The following is a 23,280-nucleotide window of genomic DNA, read 5'->3' on the forward strand; positions in this document are numbered from 1 at the left end:
AATGTTTTGCTGAGTTATGATATCTCGTTCAACTAGAAAATATCATTATGTCACAGATCCCAACACCGAAGGAACTGGATAAAGACATTCTTAAAACAAAGCACAAAATTTCATTACTTAATGCACATCTGTTGAATTTGATTGAAAAGCGGGAAAATGATCACGAAGTGGAAGAAGAAGAAGAACTTGAGAGTGCTAGTTTGAGCAAATTAATCGAAAAACTTGCAGGTCTGATACTGGAAGCGGAAAAATTTAAATTAAACTTGCAGAAATTGAGTGAAATACACAAACAAAGTTTGTTACCAGGTAAATATTTTTCAGCTTCATTATGTTCAATGTTTTATCAATTTCATTTACATTTATAAAATAATTGTGAAGAAAGTTTTTGACTTTATTACATTGCATTTCATCAAATAATACGGTGTAGAGGGCAGATGATTAAAATCTCTGATTTTATACAGGTGGAAAATCCTCCACGCCAATCCAGGAAGAGGGATCGCTCGACAAGGTATAAGTAATATGCAATGAATACGATGTTAGTTTTATGTACATGTACATCGTTATGATATAAATAAGTGATCAGTTCTTTTCCTTCTTACAGATAGATTTCACAGAAATGGTCACCAAAAGAAATCGTCAAGGTATAAACCCTCTTTGATTATACTATCCATGCATTATCAATGTCATTCATAAACAAATCAAAAGATTTGATTTAGATCTCCTCTCCTATTTTACACAATATCTTTGGGGTTTTTTCAGTTGTCCCTCACCCATCTTCACAAACTGACAGTGGTATCAATATGGACGAAAGATTATCCAGACCAGGTAACAATGATGATAATAACGGTGAGGAGGAAGAGGATACTTCTGATAAAAGCATAAAAAAATGAATAATTGAATTTTCCTTGTAATTTCAGATTCCTCCACTTCAAATCGGTCTTTGTCTACTATGTCTGAGGTATGTCATCAAATATTTATTAAACTGTTGTAAAAAACGAAAACTACTATTCTTCAACGAATTTCTTATCAAGATAAATTTAAATTTGCAGCCTTGTGAGTCCGATGATTCCCATTGTGCATTTACCAGAAAAATGTCAACCCGAACAGCGAGACTTCTCACCACACAAGCCAAAAATGCTTCCAGTCGACGAGAGACCAAAAACGAAAGCGAAACCTTTATGTCTTCTGGTAGATCATCGAGCCTTTGAATCAGGATCTTTGTACATAAGCAGCTGTTGTCGATAATCTCAAGAAGTTTTGCTGGAGGACAATGTTTCACGATTACTGACAAACCTTTGAAATGTCATAGTAGAATAACAGATTGGTTTAAAAGACAGAAAAAAGCAGTTTTTTTCAGCGGACATGGGTATGTAGCAACTGTTCACGACCTACATACTACATATATGTAAATGTCTTCCGGAAACTGCCTAAATTTAACTATTAACAGACAAACATTAAGTATTAAAATACTTTCAGTGTACCTATAAGAGTACATATATTTTAAAGCCAATGTATTTGTGTTAATGTTTTTTCAATGATAACGGCTGATCAAGCTGACTGTGGTTCCAAAGTAAAGTAAAAAGGTAAGTAAAAACAGGACAATCCTGGACAATTAGACCAGATTGCTATTTTTAGTCTTCTTTCATTTATCAACTTTTTGTATCATTAATTCATTGAACAAGTTTTTCATCCATAAATAGTGGTTGTGAATGTGCTTTGGGATATGGATGTTTGTGTGTGGTTTTTTTTTGTGTTTTTTTTTTCGGGAAATAATTCTTGTGATTTAACAAATGAGTGCAATATATCTTGTTGATAGTCTTATTTTTTCATGCATCTGTCGAACATTGAACATAATACAATAAATATATAATAATGTATTTAAAATGATATCCCATTGGTAAAAATTACTGATAAGTTCTGAAAATAAGATTGTATGTGTTATAAATAAACATTTGTTGAGCAGATTCGTATAGGAAATCATGTGACCCCTTGGATTTCATGTATTAATAAATTGCTTGATTTTTCTAGCTACTCAGTGGAATGAACATGCTTTTGTAAATATTAAAAGGTTAAAAACAGTACTATAGTTGAACAAGGTCTTAAAGATCAGTACATACAGATGACAAAGCGATATGAGGGATTCGTCCAAAGCTCAGATACATTGTATCTTCAGAACAGAATTTGGATTTGAAAATATTTAAATATACCACTTAGAAAAATTAGAACAATTTTAATCAAATTTGGAACAAAATTCAACGTCTCCCAGTTGAGACAGGAAATTTCTCCAAATGATAGACCTTGACATATCTGTAATAAGGGACAATCAGCAGACGAGAATCACTATATTCTAGAATATCAATTTTTTTCAGAATGCTAGAAAGAGTATTTTCCTAAAAATATTTTTATAGACCAATTTTTTTTTTACAAATGCTCAGAATTATTGTCAACTGCTGACTCTAGTGTGTTACTGAAATTGTGCAGTTACATTCTAAAGTATATGATCAAGTCTGTGTCCCATAATTACTTTTGAACTCATATTTATTTCTGCCATTTATATGTATCTTGAATATTATCTTTCTTTGTATATACTGTACATAGAACGTTGTGTACCACTAAGTGGTGTGAGAAAATAAATTGAACTTGAAAAGGAAACATTTTACGATTGAATTATGTCGTCAATATTTGATATCCTGAGTTATTTTTATAAAGAAATGTAAACAAAATCAGGGAAGTTTGTGTGGGTATACCCATTCTATTTTGTAGTGTCAAAGACGAGTCACTTACGTCCACACACACACACACACACACACATTCGAAACATACCCTATCGTCAGAGGAGAAGGGGTCATAATTAATTAATTATATAGTATATATAACTTTATTCTAATTGATTATACTTAAACATTTCATCAGCAATTCAATGAAGGCTTCTTGAATAAAAGAGCATTAAATTTTTTTCTATTAAAATGAAGATAACTTTCACCGATGATTGCAAACGAAAAAAGTTTTGTAATATAGGATTAAACTTCAAAATGAATGTACAGTGCATGATTGTAATGGAAAGCAAATGGGAAGCAGGACATATTTATACTGTATGAACTGTTTACTTATATATTTTCTATATACAGAATAGTAAAAAGGGGGAAATGCTACAGAATAGAGCTGGAGTTTCATTGAAAAGAATTTCTTTTATAGCTAGCAATAAGAATGTTTTGGGTAGATTTTCGTTCCGAATCATAGCTGACAAGCATTTGAATGTTTTATTCATATATTTATTACACAAACACAAAAAGAATGAGAAAAAAAATTGTTCTTCCTTCTTTTTGGTAAAGATCAAGTTAAAAATAAGCAAATAATATTTATTTCAGACTATACATTACAGTCACTAAAAATACTATACCCTCTTCTCAGAACTTTGAAAATTGTTTGCTTGTAACATTTCCTAGGATAGTGACTAGCTCAGTCGGTAGAGCGCTCGCTCCGTGATTGGGAGGTCGTGAGTTCAAATCTCTGCCGCGACTGACCTAAGTCGATAAAAATGGGTAGCAACTGTTCCTTCGCCATGCGCTCGGCACTTTGAAGTGAAAGTTGCGGGTCCTTCGGATGAGACCTTAAAAACCGAGGCCCCGTGTCACGGCAGGCGTTGGCACGATAAAAATCCCTCACTGCTCAATGGCCCTGGGTGCCGAGTAAAGGCCTTAATTTGAAGCCCTTCACCGGTATATGGTGACGTCTCTATGTGAGTGAAAAATTCTCGAAGGGACGTAAAACAACATACAATCAATCAATCATAGGATAGTGACATTGTAACAATAAAAGATTTTTACACTTCAGTCGAATGTGAATTGGATGACAGCGAAATTTTAAAGGCGCTAGATTCGATAAAGGACTTCAAGAAAAAAAACTAAAAGTTTCTGAGGAGTAGAAAAAATAATACCAAAGGACAAAGGAAGATCCTGTTTAATTTTTGTGTAAGTTGAAAAGTTGTATTTTGAAGCTACATAGTAATGAAGAGGATAAAACTTAAAGTAAGACATGGGAGAGCTCAATGATTATTTTATTTCGCACCTTCGCCTAATCATTTCCTACAATACCAGAGCTATATTTTTTTAAAAAATGTTACATTATAGACTACTTGAACATCTTTTGTTTAATGATATACCTTTTTTGTTGCTTAAACTATTTTGATACAAGTAGTACATGGTCATTTAGAAAAAAAAATTTTATCATTAGTGTCAAAGATGCAATCTTAAGCAATGATATGCTTAGGTAGAATATTATCAAAGTGTGCCCTTTTAACACTTTTGAAATACTGCTAATCTTTATCTAAGAACTTTTTTATATAATTGTTAGTTGTTTTTTTTTTTGTTTTTTTGTTTTTTTTTTTTTTTTTTTTTTTTGGTTGGTTGTTTAACGCCCCTTCGAGAATTTTTCACTCATATTTTCACTTCTGGAGGGCTGCAAATTTAGACACGTAGTCGGCACTTACAGCCTTTGAGCAGTCAGGGATCTTTTCCGTGCTATCACTGCTACGACAAGGGACCTGGGTTTATACGGTCTCATCCGAAGGACCGGTTCAGATCCCACGTCGAACAGTGGATTCGAACCCGTGACGTAAGTATCAACTCCTTACGCCGTGACCTTTGAGCAAACGCTCTAACCACTGTGTCACACGCGGACGACTATACATGTCAGTAGTTGTACATAACTGTTAGAAGTTGAACACATGTAAGTCGTTGACAGGTTTTTCAATTTATCTTTATTCCAGATGACGTTTTAAAGAGGCAGGTTTTCATTTGAATTATAGTTTAAATGAAAAAAAAAATAATAAACCTATGTGAAAAAAAAATACTATACGAAACATATCACGTTTCACAGTTTGTTTATCTTGCTATTGATCAGCATTTTTTTTTCTTTTCTTAAATTGAAGTGAAATTTAGGGGAAAAGAATATTTAAATTGTTGAAAAAAAATTTATTGATTTTACTTCACATTAATCATTTATTTCAGTTATTGATCTTCATACGACAATGATATTGCAGCAACCCAAAAAGAAGGAATTCAAATAATAATTTGATAATGTAGCAACTGCTTTGAATGGTATTTTCATACTGGTTAAAGATCCATATAACATATTCATAGCAAAGTCACGCAATTTAAAAAAAAAAGTTTGAATGCTGCATTATCATATTGCAGCGTTGGTAAAATTTAATACTACCAAACAATCCTCTAAATCTTGCTGATCAATTGGCCTGGTTAATTAATCACATTTCTACATGTAATTGTGATGTACTTTTCATTTTATTTTAAACTATGTCTTGAACAGATTTTAAAGAATGAATCAATTGAGAACATGTGCAATTCAGCCTACAAACTTTACATATTTACACAAATTTTCTAATAAGACAAATTAAATCTTTGTTTAAAGTAGTACATATTGATAGTGAATTAATTAAAACCGTTGAAAGGTGTTGATTGCTTTAAAAAGTAAAGATATATTGATAGTGAATTAATTAAAACCGTTGAAAGGTGTTGATTGCTTTAAAAAGTAAAGATTTGAATACTTTTTTTTATTCTTTTATCACGGGATTTGGGGGGAGGGGCGCTCTCACGGGGGATGTGACCAGTCGACAGGGGATGCATACTCCTCCTAGGCACCTAATCTCACCCTGAAACTGCCGGGATCCGTATTTTACGCCCTGTTCACAGATTTGCATTGTTTATATTTTTATCTCAGATCGGCCACTGTTCGTTATCTTTACATTTTTCATTTTCTCTTTTACTAGTAACATGATATTTCAATTTCAAACCTTAGTTCATTATTGCATGTAGTGATACATATTTTCTTTTTAGTTTAAAATTGAAATTATTTTGATACTCAAATTGATGATTTTTAATGTAAAAGAACATGAATATATTTCGTTAATCCTCATTCAACAAGCTAAGTCTTGTTAAAATCATCTTTCAATAGCAGCTGCTCTTCATTATATTTAGTAACCATTCAACTATTTAACCATTTTCCTTCTGAAAAGACAATTAAGAAAAAGGAGGTATTTTGCTACTCAAGTCCGCAAAAAAATAAATAAATAAATAAATAAATAAAAAATTAAAAAAATAAACAAACATCAATTTCAATCATTTGTACTTTAATATTAATTCTCAAACAGGAATTGAATAATAAATACCGATGGGGTTAGAAGTCAGGCTTCAAATATTTTTTTTTTTCATTATGCAAAAACATCATTGACCTAGATTATGATTTTCCATGATTGAAACTGAAAATAAAAAAATGATTTCAACCTTTGAATTATCTTAATGCATATAAATTGAAATTTAATTTCCTGTTTATATCACTTGATTAAATCTCCTACAAAACACGAATTTTTAAAATCAATTTATAAATATTTTTTATATTTTCCGTGCAATTTATATTACCCTTAGCGTAATTTGCTTCAGAATAAATCAGGCAGTTTAGAAACATTATCTACTTAAAAGTACATCTAATTTATAGTTAATATAGGGAATAAACAGTAATCTGCATCGTGCATTTTTAAGTATTTTGTCAGTTTGTATTCCGATTAGAGTACGAATTAAAAAAAAACAATATTTTCGGGATTTTTAATAGTATATCAGTCGTTGGCATACTTTCACATTTGTTTGAGTTTTAATGATAGAGCAAAACAAGGAAGACGTTGGTTTCATTATAAATAATTTGATTATTTTTTATGAAAAATGTGGGTCAATGCAAGGGTTTTTTTTCATTAATGTTTTATTTTAAGTTTCTGGGTTTTGCTATTGCTAAGAATAGTTTTTAACTGACTTAAAATTCACTTGCTTTCATTCTTTTCCATTATACATGTAATTTTATCTCTTCAATCCATTCAGGAATGAATTTCTAAAACTTCTCAAAAACAATTTTAAAAATTGTACATGTATATTCTTATTATTTAAAAAAAATAAAGAATTCTAGGCAATTTTCGTATCCTATGATAAATCGTCTACAAAATTGTTAAAAACGATTCAATTTCTACATACAAAGGTTCTCTGAAGATGTTATTTAAGAAGATTTAGGAGTATCCAAGTAGTCTTTGGATTACATCAATTTTTTTTTCATTTTCTTTCATATATATGAACACTAAATATCTCAATGAACTCAAAATAAAGACACGACGGAGTCAAAAATAAATGACAAACAGAATGCTTTCTGTTTATTATCTTCAACTTCCCACATCTTTGAAGTAATTTTCTATTATCTTCTGCATATGTTGACTATGTCTCCTAGCTGTAGGACAAGAACATGTCTCTTTATACAATCAATTATCTAACTGAGGCTGGCTACTGACAGATTAACTTAATGTTGCAATAGTCTTGTTTAAAGTCGGCATCTGGTATAAATTCTACAATTGTTATAATGAGTTTGCAAAACAACCCATTGTTGGTTCGAATGATTCACATCATTTGTTGAACCATTGTTTTCATACTTATTTTTGACTAAGGGCTCCATTAAATTTGACAATCCGAAGGGTTCACGGGGATGTGAACAATCAACGGGGGATGATTATTCTGATCCCACCTCTGTCGTCTCCAGGGGTCAGTGATTTGCCATAAAGTGTTGAGGATTTATGTGTTTGATCGTTTTCTTCACATTTTTTCATGAAAAGTTTGTGCTTTATTATCTTCTCACAACGGAATTGGGGAAGGGGGGTTTAATAATTCCAATGAGCGTGTTGGAATAGTTTCATGCGTAACGGAAGTAATAATTTACATTCGTATTCGCTCTTGATACAGTAACACAATGAACAACACTGCAAACCCCTGTTTTCTTTAAACATGTGACATTATATTAATATTACATGTAGTCAAGGGTTAAACTAAAGATAAAGTTAAAATTAATTTTGTACAATCAATAGATATATTTTTTTTATAAAAATAAACTGGCAATAAAAATACAAGGGACTTTCTTCCATCTGTATGAAAAAACCTTGCTTACAAACAAAAAATACAAAAATCACCAGTCCGCCTTTATTGAATTTCTAAATAAAATAATTGACACAAAACATTAATACAACTCATGATCGAATAGTTCTATGAGGAAGTATTTTAAAAGTTTAAAAGTAGGTCAGATAGAGTAACCTAAAAATTTCCCGAATTCAATTTTTAGAAAATTTACAATAAATCTTTAAGTAAACAATCTCATTCTTTTGAAAACTTTTCGATACAGATATGCTTTAGATAATGCATTTTAGATTGCCTTTAATGCATCATATTATCCATGAGAAGTAATTATCAGCTAAGGCTTTTAAAATGCAATTCAAGTTTGCCTTAGAAACCATAACAAAACATCTTGTTTCTAATTTTCAAACAGCTACTAATGTTGTCTTTGTAAATCTTGGGTCATCTTTATCATTTTTTTAATTTAAGTATGTAACGTATGTTTATATAAACAAAGTTTGAAATTGCGCAGTTTTTTTCATAAAAATAACCAACAGAGAGAAAATGTAACAAAATACATTCAGTCATGAAAACGATTAAGTTACAAATGCCAAGGAATTGGCTAGACGAAATATAACAAGTGCAAATGCACTCCTGACGATTGGTAGACATTACATAGCAATATTTAATGTGACAGAATATCTAGGGTTTCTCCCTACATTTCCCCTGAAACAATATAGGTTTGACGATGTAAAAAAATCTTTAAAGCAGAAAAGTCGTACATCTTTTCCTTTTTTTGCGGAATCTTTTTTTTTTATTTATTTATTTATTTATTTTTCTTTTTTTTCTTTTTTAAATTTGATTTGTTTTATTTTGTTTTGTTTTGTTTTGTTTTATTTCCTTTTTTCATTACTTTTGTTTTTATAACAACAAAGACTATTTTTTGTCTGTGTACTTGTATTCATTTATTACAATTCATTATTTAGAACATATAACAACGAAAGGGTTTAAGGAAGCGAATGAAAAACAAGTGTAGCAGAAATTCTTATATTTCTAAAACATACTATTTATTCTGCTGAACACAATATTAATAATTGAGAAAATGACATCTTAAAATGTTGAATAGAAGAATGGCAAATTCTGTGTAAAAATGAATTACTTGTAGCTTTAGAAACGTTCAGGACGGTCTGCTCGTATAAAGGACAGAACCAAAACATAACATACATTTTTATGCTTTAAAGTATCGTTAATTCTGTTTCAAGTGATACTTTTCATTTTAAATGTATATCAATCATACTATCTAGATTTTTACGACTTTAAATTGGTACATTTTTTTTTATCTTAATTTATGAAATATGATAATAATGGAAATTCCAACTTATAATTATCTATTTAAATAAAAACCCTTTTTGTATCCATACTGTTTATCTGTGTGCTCAAAAATCAAGCGATTTTTATGAATTCATAATACTAATCTTTTACAAATTAAACATTCTATGAACTTTGTTACTAATGTGACATCAGTTAAATTCTTTTTGTTTTGATTTCTTTGTTATATGTAACAAGAGTGTATATGTACTTGATTGATTGATTGATTGTCTGTTGTTTAACGTCCCATTCGAGAATTTTTCACTCATATAGAGACGTCACCATATACCGGTGAAGGGCTTCAAATTTAGACCTCTACTCGGCACTCAGGGACGTTAAGCAGTGAGGGATCTTTATCGTGCCAACGCCTGCCGTGACACAGGGCCTCGGTTTATATGTACTTGAAGTGGAACTGTATATTAAAAGGAAGTCTAAATCAAATTTTCCTATTGAGGACTGTGGTATAAAGCCGTAATATCTCCGAAATCGTCTGAGTCATTTAATTGCAGATATCAGCTATGAATAAACTTCCGACAGTGATCATTTTTTAAACTGAGACAGTTTTACTGATAAATATATTTATGTAACAGGGGTATTAGCAATTTTTTTTTAATTTACATTTAGCAAATTCTACCGTCATTGCAATGACCTTTTACTTCAACTCATCTTTATGTAGCCTGCCTCGGTTTAAAAATTGATTGTACTCAGAGCCTGCTCTTGAGTATCGAAGAATTTTGAAGACGTAAACACTTTATGCAGGGCGAATATTACTACATAAAAGGAAATCTGACAATGGAAAAACTGAAGTCATCTCGATTGTCATACAATTCAGTTTTTTTAGTTGGTCCTTATTGTCCATAGTCAGTAAAATATCAAAATATAGAATAGATGTAGCAGACTCTGTGGTGTCTTTTATTACGAGTTTGTTGGCAGGGATATATCAAGTCGACATATGGACGTAGCTATTGTTAATTGATAAAACGTCGTCGGTATATTTGAATTTCGAGTTGAAGGCCACATCAAGTGCTTTCTTCTCATGTAATAATAAAGGACCACAATTAGTGCCCCTCTGAATTCCAACTGGTCTCCGAAGACTACATAAATTTTGTCACTGAAGAACTCCAGCATTTACTATCAACTCAGAGCACTTGTGTCTATTATCAGCGTGAATTTTAACAAAGTAATTTTGTTGATGACAAGATAACAAAATTTTCGAGTTACAATTTCATTGAAAAAGCAGTTGTGTATGATATCAAAAAGCCTAAATTTTAATTTTGGGAATGGTTTTATAAATTGTGGACAAGTCGTATGTTTTGATGTCACTAGCATTGACTTTTGAAAATTTCGATGATTTTAAATTTTCTAAAAGTTCTTTGGAGTTTTTGGGAATCCGCACCTGATTTACACCACTTTTAGAACATGATGTAGCACAGTACGTCTGGAATTTCTCTATACAGCATTTAATATTTTTTTAAGGAGTAAAGATAGGGAATTGGTAGAGCTTTTGCTGGACCCGGCAATGTTTCTTGGTTTGTAAGGATTTTTATGAAGTTAAGAATCCAGTATAGGTAGGGTAGATCGAACTCACCTTGATTGACTGGAATGTTAATAGTATTTAACACTGAAAAGTGATTTTGAAGAATTTCATCTTTATGAACTGTGAATATAAGTTGGTTTTCTAGAATTAAACCCAAGTTCTTCTAAAATACAGTTACACAAACAAAGACGATAGTATTACAAACCTTGTCTGCTGGAACCATAACATATTGTTCATGTATATCTTGTGGTCTTCCTAATTTTTTATCAGCTCCGATTTAGTGAAAACGGGAGGATAGATGGTTCGCATATTGCCTCTTAACTTTCTATTACGATTCTTTAATATATTTTTTAAACATTTAATGCATTCTGACAGAGTGTTCAGGTCTTCCTTTTCATATTTAACCCAACGTCTGGCATAATCGTCGACAGAATTGCACCCCTTTATTAGCAAACCTTTTTTTTTCATATTCATATGAAGCAAAATTTATTTAAAAACTTCTACACGAAAAGAAGAAAACACTTGCCCTGTCCTTCGACTCAAAATTCAAATATATAAATGACCTATTATCAATTAACAATAGTTACTTCCAATCATATGTCGACCCGATATATTCCGGTGAACTTGAAATAAAAGATACCACAGAGTCACATATATCTGTTTCATATTTGGATATTTTACTAGAAAAAGACGTTAATGGTAACCTAACAACAAAACTATATACTAATTGTTAGGCCATTATTAACATACTGAATTGTCTACGGATCTTTCCATCTGCCCGATCATGACAAAGAGCACACGGTGGTTGATCGGTCGACAGGGGATGATTACTCCTCTATGGCACCTGATTCCACCTCTGATGCTTTTAGAGGTCTGTGTTTGCTCTGCTCCCGATTGTTTCAATGGACTTCTGAGCCTGATTACTGTTCGTTATCTCCATATTTCATTATAGAAATGAACTTATGTCGTCAATTGAAAGAAGGGGGTTACCTGTATATGATAATAAATTGCATAAGTTAGACTAACATCATGTGATCACATTCACAAGTTCAAGGTCAAAACTCTAAACACAATCGAATTTTTTGTCATTTGAAATAGTACTGATGTAAATAGTTGTGTTATACATCTAAATATTGAGTTGAGTTCGGTTTATTGTTTTACGATTATAAATTCTAAGTAATACATTGGCCCTAGAACACTATTATTGACCACTTAAGAATTTGTTATAGCCCTTACTTTTTGCGCTTTCATAGAAATTGTAGACACTGTACACACTTCTTTAGTCATTAAGGTAAATTATAAACTCTCTAGATACTTTCGATGTTTCGGCATTCTTGGTCTTACTAATTTGATTTTATTACAGAAGTTAACATCTCAAAATAAAGAGTAGTCGCATTTTACATACCGGTAAATGAGATTAGAAACTTTTCTACCACAAATAATTTTTTTTAGAATTTCGGAATATTTTATATTTGTCTTTTGAAGAGGGGATAAAATTTCAATTTTAGATGGGAAATACTGTAAACGTACTTAAACGTTAACCATATTTCAGTAAAATTCTCCCTGCTTTTTGTAAGCTAATTCAAGATTAAGTACACGCTAATATTTGCTTAAAGCAATACATATAGATAGATTGATTGATTGATTGATTGTTGAAGTTTAACGTCTCTTGCAAGATTAATTCATGTGAGGCGTCACCAGACAAGGAAGTATAGAAGCTTGACTCCAAGTGCGCTAATTTTTGTTTTCACTTATCATTTGGTAAGGAATATGTTAATTTACATACGTCAACAGCTGCAGTTATTCTAGATATTTGATTAGAATGCAGTGTCATATATGAAGAATTTTTCTGATTATGGTATATAGTTCCGTGAGATCGTAAGGCATGAGACCAATATTTATTTCGATTTATGAACAATTCTCCTGCAGGTTTAACAAAGAATATTGGCTTTCAAATTCATCCATATTTTTATATGTGTGTATGTGAGCGGGGTATGTGTATGTGTGTGTGAGGATACGTGTGTCTTTTAATTTTATTCCTAGATATAAAGTAAATAAAAAGGGACTTAAATTCGATGATTTCTTCATGTTTCTTATTTGTTATACATATATGTACATATTTTTCAGCTTAAGGCGAGATTCTTCTCTTATTTGTATTTAAAAAAAATCATAAAGTGATGTTTTGGCCGTTTTATTTTAGCAGTAAGGTCAAGTCAAAGTCCTCATCTTTTTTCTCGACGTAAAGGACAAAAAATTACATTTGCCAATCATGCGATGCCTACTTCTACTTAAAAATTTGAAACAAATATTTATTTAATACATTATGTTCTGAAACTTAAGTCCCCTATTTATAATTTTTTGTACTTCAGAAATTCCATTAAAACGTTAATTGTTTAAATATGTTAACTAAATTAAGTATTTTGTGGTGGATTTGAAAAGCAGAACATGTTATATTTTCCCACGCCACTGTTCAACCAAATGTACAGTCCCTGCTAGATTTTAAACCTAGTTTCCAATTTCACTGTCAAATTGCACATTTGTGAGAAGGAAAAAAATATTTTAATTTTTAACATCTCAATATAAAAGAATTTGATCAACTATAATGTGAATATTTTTATTAGGGTAGCGTATCAGAAACCCTTGGCTAGCGAAGATGCGCTAACAAAGAACTAGTAGAACCACTGCCGTCCTGAATTGTACACATTCCTTCCGAAAAGATTTATGTTATTTCTCTAGTAGAATCATGAAGTTTAATAGATATAAGCGTGTCTGTATTTTTATGTTCACAACACGAAGTTTGAGAACATTTTTTTTTACTTTCGTTTTGGGATTTCTTCTCCGGTCTTTTTTTGTACGCGAGTGTTCTCGGAAACTACTCATCTGATTGAGATAAAACCTTTCGTAGGGTTAACAGGTATGTCGTGTGAATTTGAGGAACGAATGTCATTTTGCACGCACATGCGGGTTCGTGCAATGAGTGAAATATCGCATATAATTGAAACAGCTTTATTGACGATATGCTTTGAACCACAGTATATAAATATATATTGGTGGTACAGTCAAGATGATTTGGTTGAATAAGCAAAAATGCACGCTCGTGCACGTTCTCTTTGCTGTGATTGGCTGACATAAAAATCTCAAGAACTTCCTTGTTATTTGAAAAATATATTTGATTTAAAGTATAGGCATATAATATTAGGTTCTGTAATACGATATACAGGATAATTCTTCAAAACATGTGCGTGTATGCGTGATACAATTTGATTGACTGAAACTTAAAATTGCCTATCTTTCTTAGTTTTGAACAAAACAGGACAAAACTTAGAACGTAGATATTAAGTATCGTGCATCCTTAATTATGTAATGCAAAGACACTCATGTGCGTGTGTTGAATTCTGATTGGCTTATGCTTAAATAGTTTTATCTCTTTTATTTTTCAATATCTCTTATTTTTATTTACTTTATTTTTCAATAAAAATTTTTGATATTTATTACATAGGTATATTAATGTGATATACTATAAGAAAATACATGAACAATCTAGAAAGCATGGGCCAGCACATGCACTAAAATTTGATTTAATACCTGTATGCGGCTATATCGGAGTAGTTGTCCGATAAATACCCCAAAAAATAAAGTGTTACTCTAAAATTCAAAAGAATTAGGTAACTTAACCATATGGGAGTAGGGGAGTCGTTTGCAGAACAACTGTAACTGTTCATGTTACAATAAGCACTAGGTTATTTTGTGGCTATGCAGAATTTTAAAGTTTTAGCGTTGTAAATGAATATTTTTTACTCTGCAAGAATCATCTGATTGTTGGATTTAAGGCTTAAAACAGATATATGCAATGAAGGTCATTACTGGTATTTGTTAATTTTCTCTATGTTTTGGAGAAAAAAGCTTCTGCAAGTATTGAAATGTTCTGAAGTTTTTAGTTTTTCTTTATTTTCACACTCAAAGAGAATATCTGAGTGAGAGTAAAATGTAAGCATTAAACAGAGTACACACCCTGATTCAAACAAAGGTTATTGTGTTTTTTTTAAAATGATTGTGCTCTTAGCTATTAAAATTCAATGAACACAGTTTCTTAACAAAGTTTATTTGAACATAAAGATACAATATTAACAAGAGGCCCAAGGGCCTTAACGGTCACCTGAGTATAATACAACAATTTAGAAGTTAAATACACTGATAGATGAAGCTTTGTTGCCCTAAAGCAAGAAAAGTAGGAAGATCAGGATCAACAAAATAATTAGTCTAGTATTCAGTATCAACTCATAACTTAAGTTCTAATCTTCCCCCACTTAACACTATCACCATGCAGACTATTAACAAACTATTAGTGCTTCTGTACTATTTTTAAACCCGTATTAAGACCTCTAGCATTGACCTCTCTTATGGTCTTTGAAGAACTTTTAATAAGATCAGTTATTTTTGTCTCATTTTTATTTATCTATTACTTACAGGTCTACCTGATTATTAAAACTAAGAAAATACTTTTTGAATTATATGATAAACATTCTTGCATAATTATCTTATTCTATTAACCTTTCAAATACATTATTTACAGTGATTAATTATCAAAGGTGAACGGAAAAGGGGAATAACTTCTCTCAGTAGAATACAAATTAATAGAGCCCTGCCCAGGACTAGAATGCTTAGACAAATGGTTCAGATGTTCAAAAATCTGGTAAAAATACGCTTACTTATCTCATTTAAACTTTTACTCAGTTTTCTTCCGATATGCCCAGAAGCAGAGAAGAATTTCACAGGTACAATGCATTTTCACTACAGATTCAACAAAGCCTTACCCTAACACCAGAACCCAAGACCAAGGGTCAAGAAATTTACAAATTTGGAAGAGTTACCCTCATCATCATAACTATGGACTTCGAAGTATTAACACTTTTCCACTATATTATCAAAAGCCCCCCCCCCCCATTATGCCAGAACCCCTGACCCTAGGACCACAAGATTTAAAAATTCTGTTCGAAACTCCCATTTTCATCATAGCTAAGCAATTTATTTATCAGCTCAACGCTAAGGAGCAGACAGGATTAATTACTGATTAATTAATAGAATTAATGCTTATTCACTATATAATCAATAGAGCCCCCCCCCCCTTCCTCAAGAACCCCAAAAACTGAGGCCATATATTTAAAAATTTTGGAAGAGGCATCCTTGCCTATCATAATCATGCACTTAGTTTGTTTAGATAATCTCCAGTAGCAGAGAAGAAGATTTTCAAAAAATCAATGCATTTTCACTATATAATCAATAGAGCCCCGCCCTAACACCAGAACCCCTGGCCCTGGGGCCATGAAATTCACAATTTTTGAAAAGGCATCCTTGTGCATCAAAACCATGCACTTAGTTTGTTTAAATAATCTCCAGTAGCAGAGAAAAAGATTTTCAAAGAATCAATGCATTTTCACTATATAATCAATAGAGCCCCACCCTAACACCAGAACCCCTGACCCTGGGGCCATGAAATTCACAATTTTTGAAAAGGCATCCTTATGCATCATAACCATGCACTTTGTTTGTTTAAATAATACCCAGGAGCAGAGAAGAAGATTTTCAAAGAAATAATGCACTTTCACTATATGATGTATATAGCCCCACCATGGGGCCAGAACCCCTGACCCTGGGGCCATGAATTTCACAATTTTGGAAGAGGCATTCTTGCTCATCATAACTGTGTACTTAGTTACTTTATTTAATACCCAGGAGCACAGAAGAAGATTTTCAAAGAATTAATGCATTTTCACTATATAATCATTAGAGCCCCGCCCTAACACCAGAACCTCTGACCCTGGGGCCATGAATTTCACAATTTTGGAAGAGGCACTCTTGCTCTTCATAACTATGTACTAAGTTACTTTATTTAATACCCAGGAGCAGAGAAGAAGATTTTCAAAGAAATAATGCATTTTCACTATATGATCTATATAGCCCCACCATGGGGCCAGAATCCCTGACCCTGGGGCCATGAATTTCACAATTTTGGAAGAGGCATTCTTGCTCATCATAACTATGTACTTAGTTACTTTATTTAATACCCAGGAGCACAGAAGAAGATTTTCAAAGAATTTATGCATTTTCACTATATAATCAATAGAGCCCCGCCCTAACACCAGAACCCCTGACCCTGGGGCCATGAATTTCACAATTTTGGAAGAGGCACTCTTGCTCTTCATAACTATGTACTTAGTTACTTTATTTAATACCCAGGAGCAGAGAAGAAGATTTTCAAAGAAATAATGCACTTTCACTATATGATCTACATAGCCCCACCCTGGGGCCAGAACCCCTGACCCTGGGGCCATGAATTTCACAATTTTGGTAGAGGGCTCAATGCTTGTTACAATGATGCCAACAGTTTGACTGCTTGATGTCCTGGAGTAAAGAAGAAGATTTTTAAAAATTGCATTATTTTTGGTGGTTTTAGCCCCACCCCTCAGGCCCCAGGACGGCAGGGACCATGAAATTCACAATTTTTGTTCCCCTTCACCCATAGATGCTATATGCCAAATTTGGTTGAAATTGGTTAAGCGGTTTCAGAGAAGAAGCTAAAAATGTTCAAATGTTAACACACGACGCACGACGCACGACGCACGCCGACGGACGAGAACGGATAGCAATAGGTCACCTGAGTGACTCAGGTGACCTAAAAAAAATCTAAATATCAACTTCGTACAAGTAATGAAGTTTAAATAAGTTTTAATTAGTAAATTGCATTGACAAATTAAGCACCATAAACATTTTTATAACAATTATGTACAATAAAGCAAAAATTATGCCCCTAATAAAATTTTTAAAAATATTTTATTTTACAAAAAAGCTCAATAGGAGGACACTTTTGAAGATCACTTTATGTTAAAGATTTGTCTTCACATTTTGTCTTAATAGTCTTTTTCAACACAGATATGTATTTTAAAGCTTTGTACTGTATGCATCTTGAAAATCTGGAAAGGGTTGATCTGTCAATTCCGTGCTGATTCTGTTCCGTAGCTTTAAAGCAGAAATTAGGTACAAGTAATTATTTCATTCTTTGGATAAGGGTAGAATAAAATAAATTAATTTTGAGTATTTTGCTTTTGTTTACCTCTTCGTGATTTCTTTGTTGCTCTTTCTCTTCAGAATAATCATAATAAAAGCCTTCGAACTACAATACCAAAGTAAATTTCAACAACAAATAAAAATATATTCATTCTTTTTTATTTCAGTCACTGTGGCGGATATTGTGTGCTGATATACTTTTGATCATTTTCATGTTTTCCTTGATTCAGTTACCCCGTTGAAAATGAGATTGTGAAGAAAAAAACTATTCAGAGTTATCATTTCCTTTTCATATTGCAAATCAATATTAACTAAGTTTATGAAACTTCTGATTTAAAAAAAATTCTACAGATACACGAATTTTCTTTGAAGACATCCCTCCCTCCTTTTTTTCCTTGACCTACCACGTCTTTCTCGATTGATGCTGAAAATCCACTATCATTAGATTGTACGGATGTTATTTTTCCAAAGTATTCTGTATAAAAAGAAATGTAAAACGTCCTTCATTACAATGATTATATGAAGTTACATGGAGAATTTTAGATAAACTGTTTAGGAAAAAAAAACAAGGGATTGTCTTTTGTTTTTTGTTGTAAGCTTTATTTAAAAACTATCATAATTCAGATAATACATCTCAAAATAAGACCAAAATCCTAAATAATGTTTTGAAAAAATGTAAAAATAAGTATTTGTATTTTAAAAAGGGGGATTGTGGTCTGATACCTGATTCCTTTCTGTTTTTCTGTATCTTTGCTCTTTCTGTTTGAGGTCGTCTTGTTACTTCCTGTAATGAACAAACCATCCATTATTCTGTTCATTGACATTTTATACAAATATTATACTTAATTACTACAGTAGGAAAACCATCTTTAAAATTTGTTTGTTTGTCCTCTCCCGACCGACTGACTAAAAACGCCCCGACTCAAAACTTTTTTTAACCTCCAGGAAACATTACTTTTTGTTATTCATTCCGAAGTTTTCTCATCCCATAAATAACTATCTTAACTTCATATTAGCAAGTGTTTTTGAATTAAAAAAAAATATTTCCCCTACCTACATAATTTCTATATCCGGAGTCGGGAGAGAGAAAGCAAACATATTTTTTTTTAAAAGGTGGCTCGAACTGTATACATGTATATTTTAGCAGATTCTGAAAACACACTGGAATTTTTCGATAAAACCTTACTCTTGTGTTTAAAAAAATGTTTTGATCCATATAGTGAAACAATTCATAAGAACTCTTTCTTATCGTCTAGTCAATAAAACGTTACATACCATTTAGCAAATACATATCGTAGATTTTACTGGTATTTCCTTATGATAGATATGTAATACCTACCATATCTTCGTGGGAGGTCGATTCACTTTGGCTTCTTTGTTTAGATTTGGAATAAACTGGTGGACCTGTAAAAAAAAATTAAAAAAAATTATCAGAGCAAAACTCTTGACTATTGTGTACATTGGAAAAGATTCTAGAGTAATATAAAAATTTTATTACAATTTACTACTTTGCTATTGCGATTGGATACTAAAAATTATTTTTGTCAATGACCTGAATTATATAATGCTCTCTGTTTATTTCATTTTGAAACGTTTATGGATTTGATATGCGAAGAATACAGGTATTATTAAATCTCATTTCTTAAATAAGTCGGTTGAAATCATTAATTACAAAATAGCTCAACAAATAATAAAGTTGTGATTGCTTTACGGAAGTACATATGTATTTATTTTTCTCTCATAACTTGATCCTCCTGAAATCAATAATTACAAAAAAGCTCAACAAATAATAAAGTTGTGATTGCTTTCCGGAAGTACATATGTATTTATTTTCTCTCATAACTTTATCCTCCTTATTTTGTAATCAATTCAATGATCAATTACATGCAACTACGTGTAACATTTCTGTGTTATACATACGAGATCTTAGTCATAAAACAATATAGATTTGGAAGTATGTGTAAAAAAAAAAAAAGTAATTTCTCTTGTATGTAAACTTACCTGAAATAGAGCAGTGAAAGTCGCCCAGTAAACTAGCTGTAGGAAAAATAAAAGAATTTAAATGAACATTAACTTATAACAAATTTCTTCAAAACTTTTGCATTTCAAATTTAAATAATAATTAACAATGACATAAGTGTCCTGTTCAAATAGCTATTAATTCATACACTATGTCTACTGAGTGTTTCATCGATGTTTATGACTTAAGACAAAAAATAATCACATGAATATATGTAATAAGTATACTGCAGAATAAACAGAGGAAAAAAGAGGTTGTGGAACTATTATAATAATAAAAAAAATAAATAAATAACTCAATTACTTTCCTACTTTCTGACATAAGTATTTAATGACTCACTGTGATAAAATTAAGAAATTAGTGTGTAAATATTAAACGTACTATTAGATAACATGTTGTTCGAAGGATCGAGCTCATAAGAGAGTCTATGGAACCCCGTGGTTTTAGCTAATTGACTTGGAGTTTGGCCATCTTTATTCCTGATTGTCTGGGCTATACCAAAACCAGGAACTTTCATCAAAACTTGACAAAAACAGTCCAGCCCGAATTTAGCGCCAAAGTGAAGCATTGTTGGGAACTCCTTGTCAATCTGTTGTTCTGGAAAATCAAGTATTTTAAAACGTTTAATTTTCATATTATCTTTATCACTGTTTTTTTTATTATTTAATCAAAAATTCTAATTTCTTATTTAAAGGAGTGTTTCTTTGTGGTTTTATCGCAAAATAGTACAGTGTTCTCTTTTCAAACAGAAGAATGAACAAGATGAAGATATTGAACAGTGATAATTTGCATAATTTTTTTTATAAACTCTGTAAATAGCGAACAGGGCAAATACTTGGACCCTTTAACTCACCACGCCATGAAAATCGTTCGTCTAGCTCATTCAAGAATGAGAAATTAGAAATGACGTTGTGATTTATTCTGTCTCCCAGCTCTCTGTCCAAACTTTCCCTGTCCTCTGCAGAAAGCCTCAGCACTTGACAAAGAAATTCCACCGGAGATGTCATGTCCTCAATTTCTTTGTACAGGAAATCCATTTTGTTTCCAATCATTAAACATGTCGTACCCTCAGATTTCCCATCAACAAACACGTTTACAGAATTCCTCCCGTATGGCAAACCTTTGAAAAGAAAACTCTTGAATTTACTTTCTGAGCATCATATCGAAATTTACAACTTAACAATCTTCAAGAACATAATATATTCAAATCTTCCTTTTAAAATTCAGAAAGTGGTCTCTCATCACTTTCATGATAAACATTGCATCTAACACAGAAAATGGACTGGAGACCCTGTATGATTATTCTATGTTTCATGAAGTTTTAATTTAAAAAAAGAAAAGAAATTGTTTCCTTTTTTTAAAAAAGTCCTTCTCTTTCCTCTTTTTTTGTAATATGCATATGAATCATAAAAAAAAACTTTTCCATTCTTAATATCTCTTAACAGAAGTATAAATGAATTTTAATTGATTCTAATGAAAATAATAATAATGCTTGTTTTATTTACTGACCGTTTGGAGAAAAAGAGTATGTATAAGGATTGAGGTATTTGGCTTCAATGTTTCTTCTGTTGACGTGTACAACAACGGAAGATCCCTTTTCCTTTTTATTTTTGAACATGATGTATACCAGAGTCTTGTCCTATTCAATTAAAATACTTTTATTAAAGCAATGTAATCAAGTTTTTCCCCTTCAAAATGAAATACTGAGAGTAGTTATGATTACTCGTTTAAAGTCACCCTTTCGCAAAAATGACATTGCAAATACAATCTGTCATTCGGTCTTTCATACAAAATGTTAGACCATTATTTTCACACTGAATTGTTTACAGATTTGTTTTGTTCGTTTGACGGGGCACACAGCGGTTGTGACAGGTCGACAGGGGATGCATACTCTTCCATGGCACCTGATCCCACGTCTGGATTCAGAGGTTTGTGTTGGACCTGCTTACAATATGTATTGTTTAATTTGATTTTAAAGAGTGACACTGATAGCTTCAGAATTCATATCAAAAGATATGTTAGTTGTGTTCTGAAAGAGGAATTTCAGTAGACCCAACAAGTTGCCTAACACGCAGACTTTGGTAGAATCTATTCAGTGGACTTTATTTTCTGCTGTCGACGAATCAGCAGTGTGTATATGATTATCAACCTTCCTTAACTTCATAAGTATGATTTTACTTTTTAAAGTTTTAAGCTTTATCAAAATATGTCTAGCATATGAGATCGTGAAATGATTCGACACTTCTATTAGTTCTTACCGTCATGATGAAGTTTGGCTCCAATCGGTATTGCAGAGTGGCTGGAAATAAATCTGTCGACGTTTGATCAAGTAAACTAACGATGTCAAGTACTGTGGATCTCAAGGAGCCGATTTTCAGCACAGTCCAATCATGAAAACCTGGAATTTTGCTTTTGAGTACCGTCTCAATGTTTTCATCATAAAAGTTCACAGAATCGTGGACCAGAAATGCGCAAGTTGTGTTCTTTGAAAATCGCAAAGAGGGACATGGCGTGTCTGTGATCTCTTTCAGGTGGGATATCACTTCCGGAGTAATCAGAAGAATTGTTACTTGATAGTTCAAAGTTCTGCTTTCTACTTCGTCAATATCGCAAATACTGACTTCAATTTTGAATCGGTCATTGAATATTTCCACATTTTTCTTAATGAATTCAGCAATTGGTGCACCTTCATGCGCATGTATGATAAGTATAGAATCTCTTTCCAGCTTTGGATCATGGTGTATATAAAGAGGTTCTTCTTCCATGGACATATAAGTATCATCCATTGTTGCAACTTTTAAGTAAACAAATTTCCCCACTAGGTTAAATAATACCAAAATTCTAATATGAGTTCTAATATAACAAATAAAGAAGGCAACAATAATGCATCATCTAGTAGGAAAAAAGTATTGTCTCGATAACAAGAATACAAAATTTATAGTATTTCTACTCACGAGAAGAAGGATTTCTAGTATTGTTTATCCTAAGCAATACAACAATGGACAAAAATTGTGTATAGGTTCGCTTTTATAGGCACACCCCTTCCTCTTTTAGTGCAAATCCAACATTTTAAAACCCCGACAGTCATGCGTGGTCTCTCACCTGTGAAATTGTCCAAGATAAATGACATATTTTTATATATGCAGTCCCATGGAGTTATATTTCATATACACTGATAAACTTTACTTTTATGGTTTACTTACCAACTAAAAAAGTCAATGTCATGAATCCTGAGGGGTTTTCCATCAGGAATTCTGTAATATAAGAAAAAGAATATCAAAATACCTCTTCCTGAAGTTTATATGAGAAAAAGTGAATGCATAGTATTTCTTAAACTGTCTTTATTAAGAAAATCTCAT

General features: G+C 31.8%; 2 protein-coding genes and 1 long non-coding RNA gene across 3 annotated transcripts; 1 reads left to right on the forward strand and 2 right to left on the reverse strand.

Moving 5' to 3' along the window:
- Positions 1–1,611, forward strand: LOC133190697 (uncharacterized). The gene is made up of 6 exons (XM_061326386.1): positions 1–306; positions 462–508; positions 602–641; positions 760–825; positions 918–958; positions 1,050–1,611. Exons 1-6 carry the CDS (start codon positions 48–50, stop codon positions 1,206–1,208), a joined length of 612 nt encoding a protein of 203 aa, XP_061182370.1. The 5' UTR covers positions 1–47; the 3' UTR covers positions 1,209–1,611.
- Positions 1,612–17,749: 16,138 nt separating this feature from the next.
- LOC133190886 (uncharacterized) lies at positions 17,750–18,371 on the reverse strand. The gene is made up of 3 exons (XR_009721628.1): positions 18,306–18,371; positions 17,948–18,007; positions 17,750–17,853 (listed from the first exon to the last, which is right to left on the reverse strand). It is a non-coding gene; the product is annotated as an uncharacterized LOC133190886 (long non-coding RNA).
- A 55-nt stretch (positions 18,372–18,426) lies between these two features.
- Positions 18,427–22,707, reverse strand: LOC133190698 (uncharacterized). The gene is made up of 8 exons (XM_061326387.1): positions 22,180–22,707; positions 21,431–21,560; positions 20,775–21,041; positions 20,303–20,518; positions 19,903–19,938; positions 19,241–19,305; positions 18,625–18,685; positions 18,427–18,449 (listed from the first exon to the last, which is right to left on the reverse strand). Exons 1-8 carry the CDS (start codon positions 22,705–22,707, stop codon positions 18,427–18,429), a joined length of 1,326 nt encoding a protein of 441 aa, XP_061182371.1.
- Positions 22,708–23,280: the final 573 nt, after the last annotated feature.

This window comes from Saccostrea echinata, unplaced genomic scaffold (genome assembly GCF_033153115.1).
Source record: "Saccostrea echinata isolate AGI-Se365-2 ecotype Australia unplaced genomic scaffold, CSIRO_AGI_Sech_v1 ptg000022l, whole genome shotgun sequence".
Lineage (NCBI taxonomy): Eukaryota > Metazoa > Mollusca > Bivalvia > Ostreida > Ostreidae > Saccostrea > Saccostrea echinata.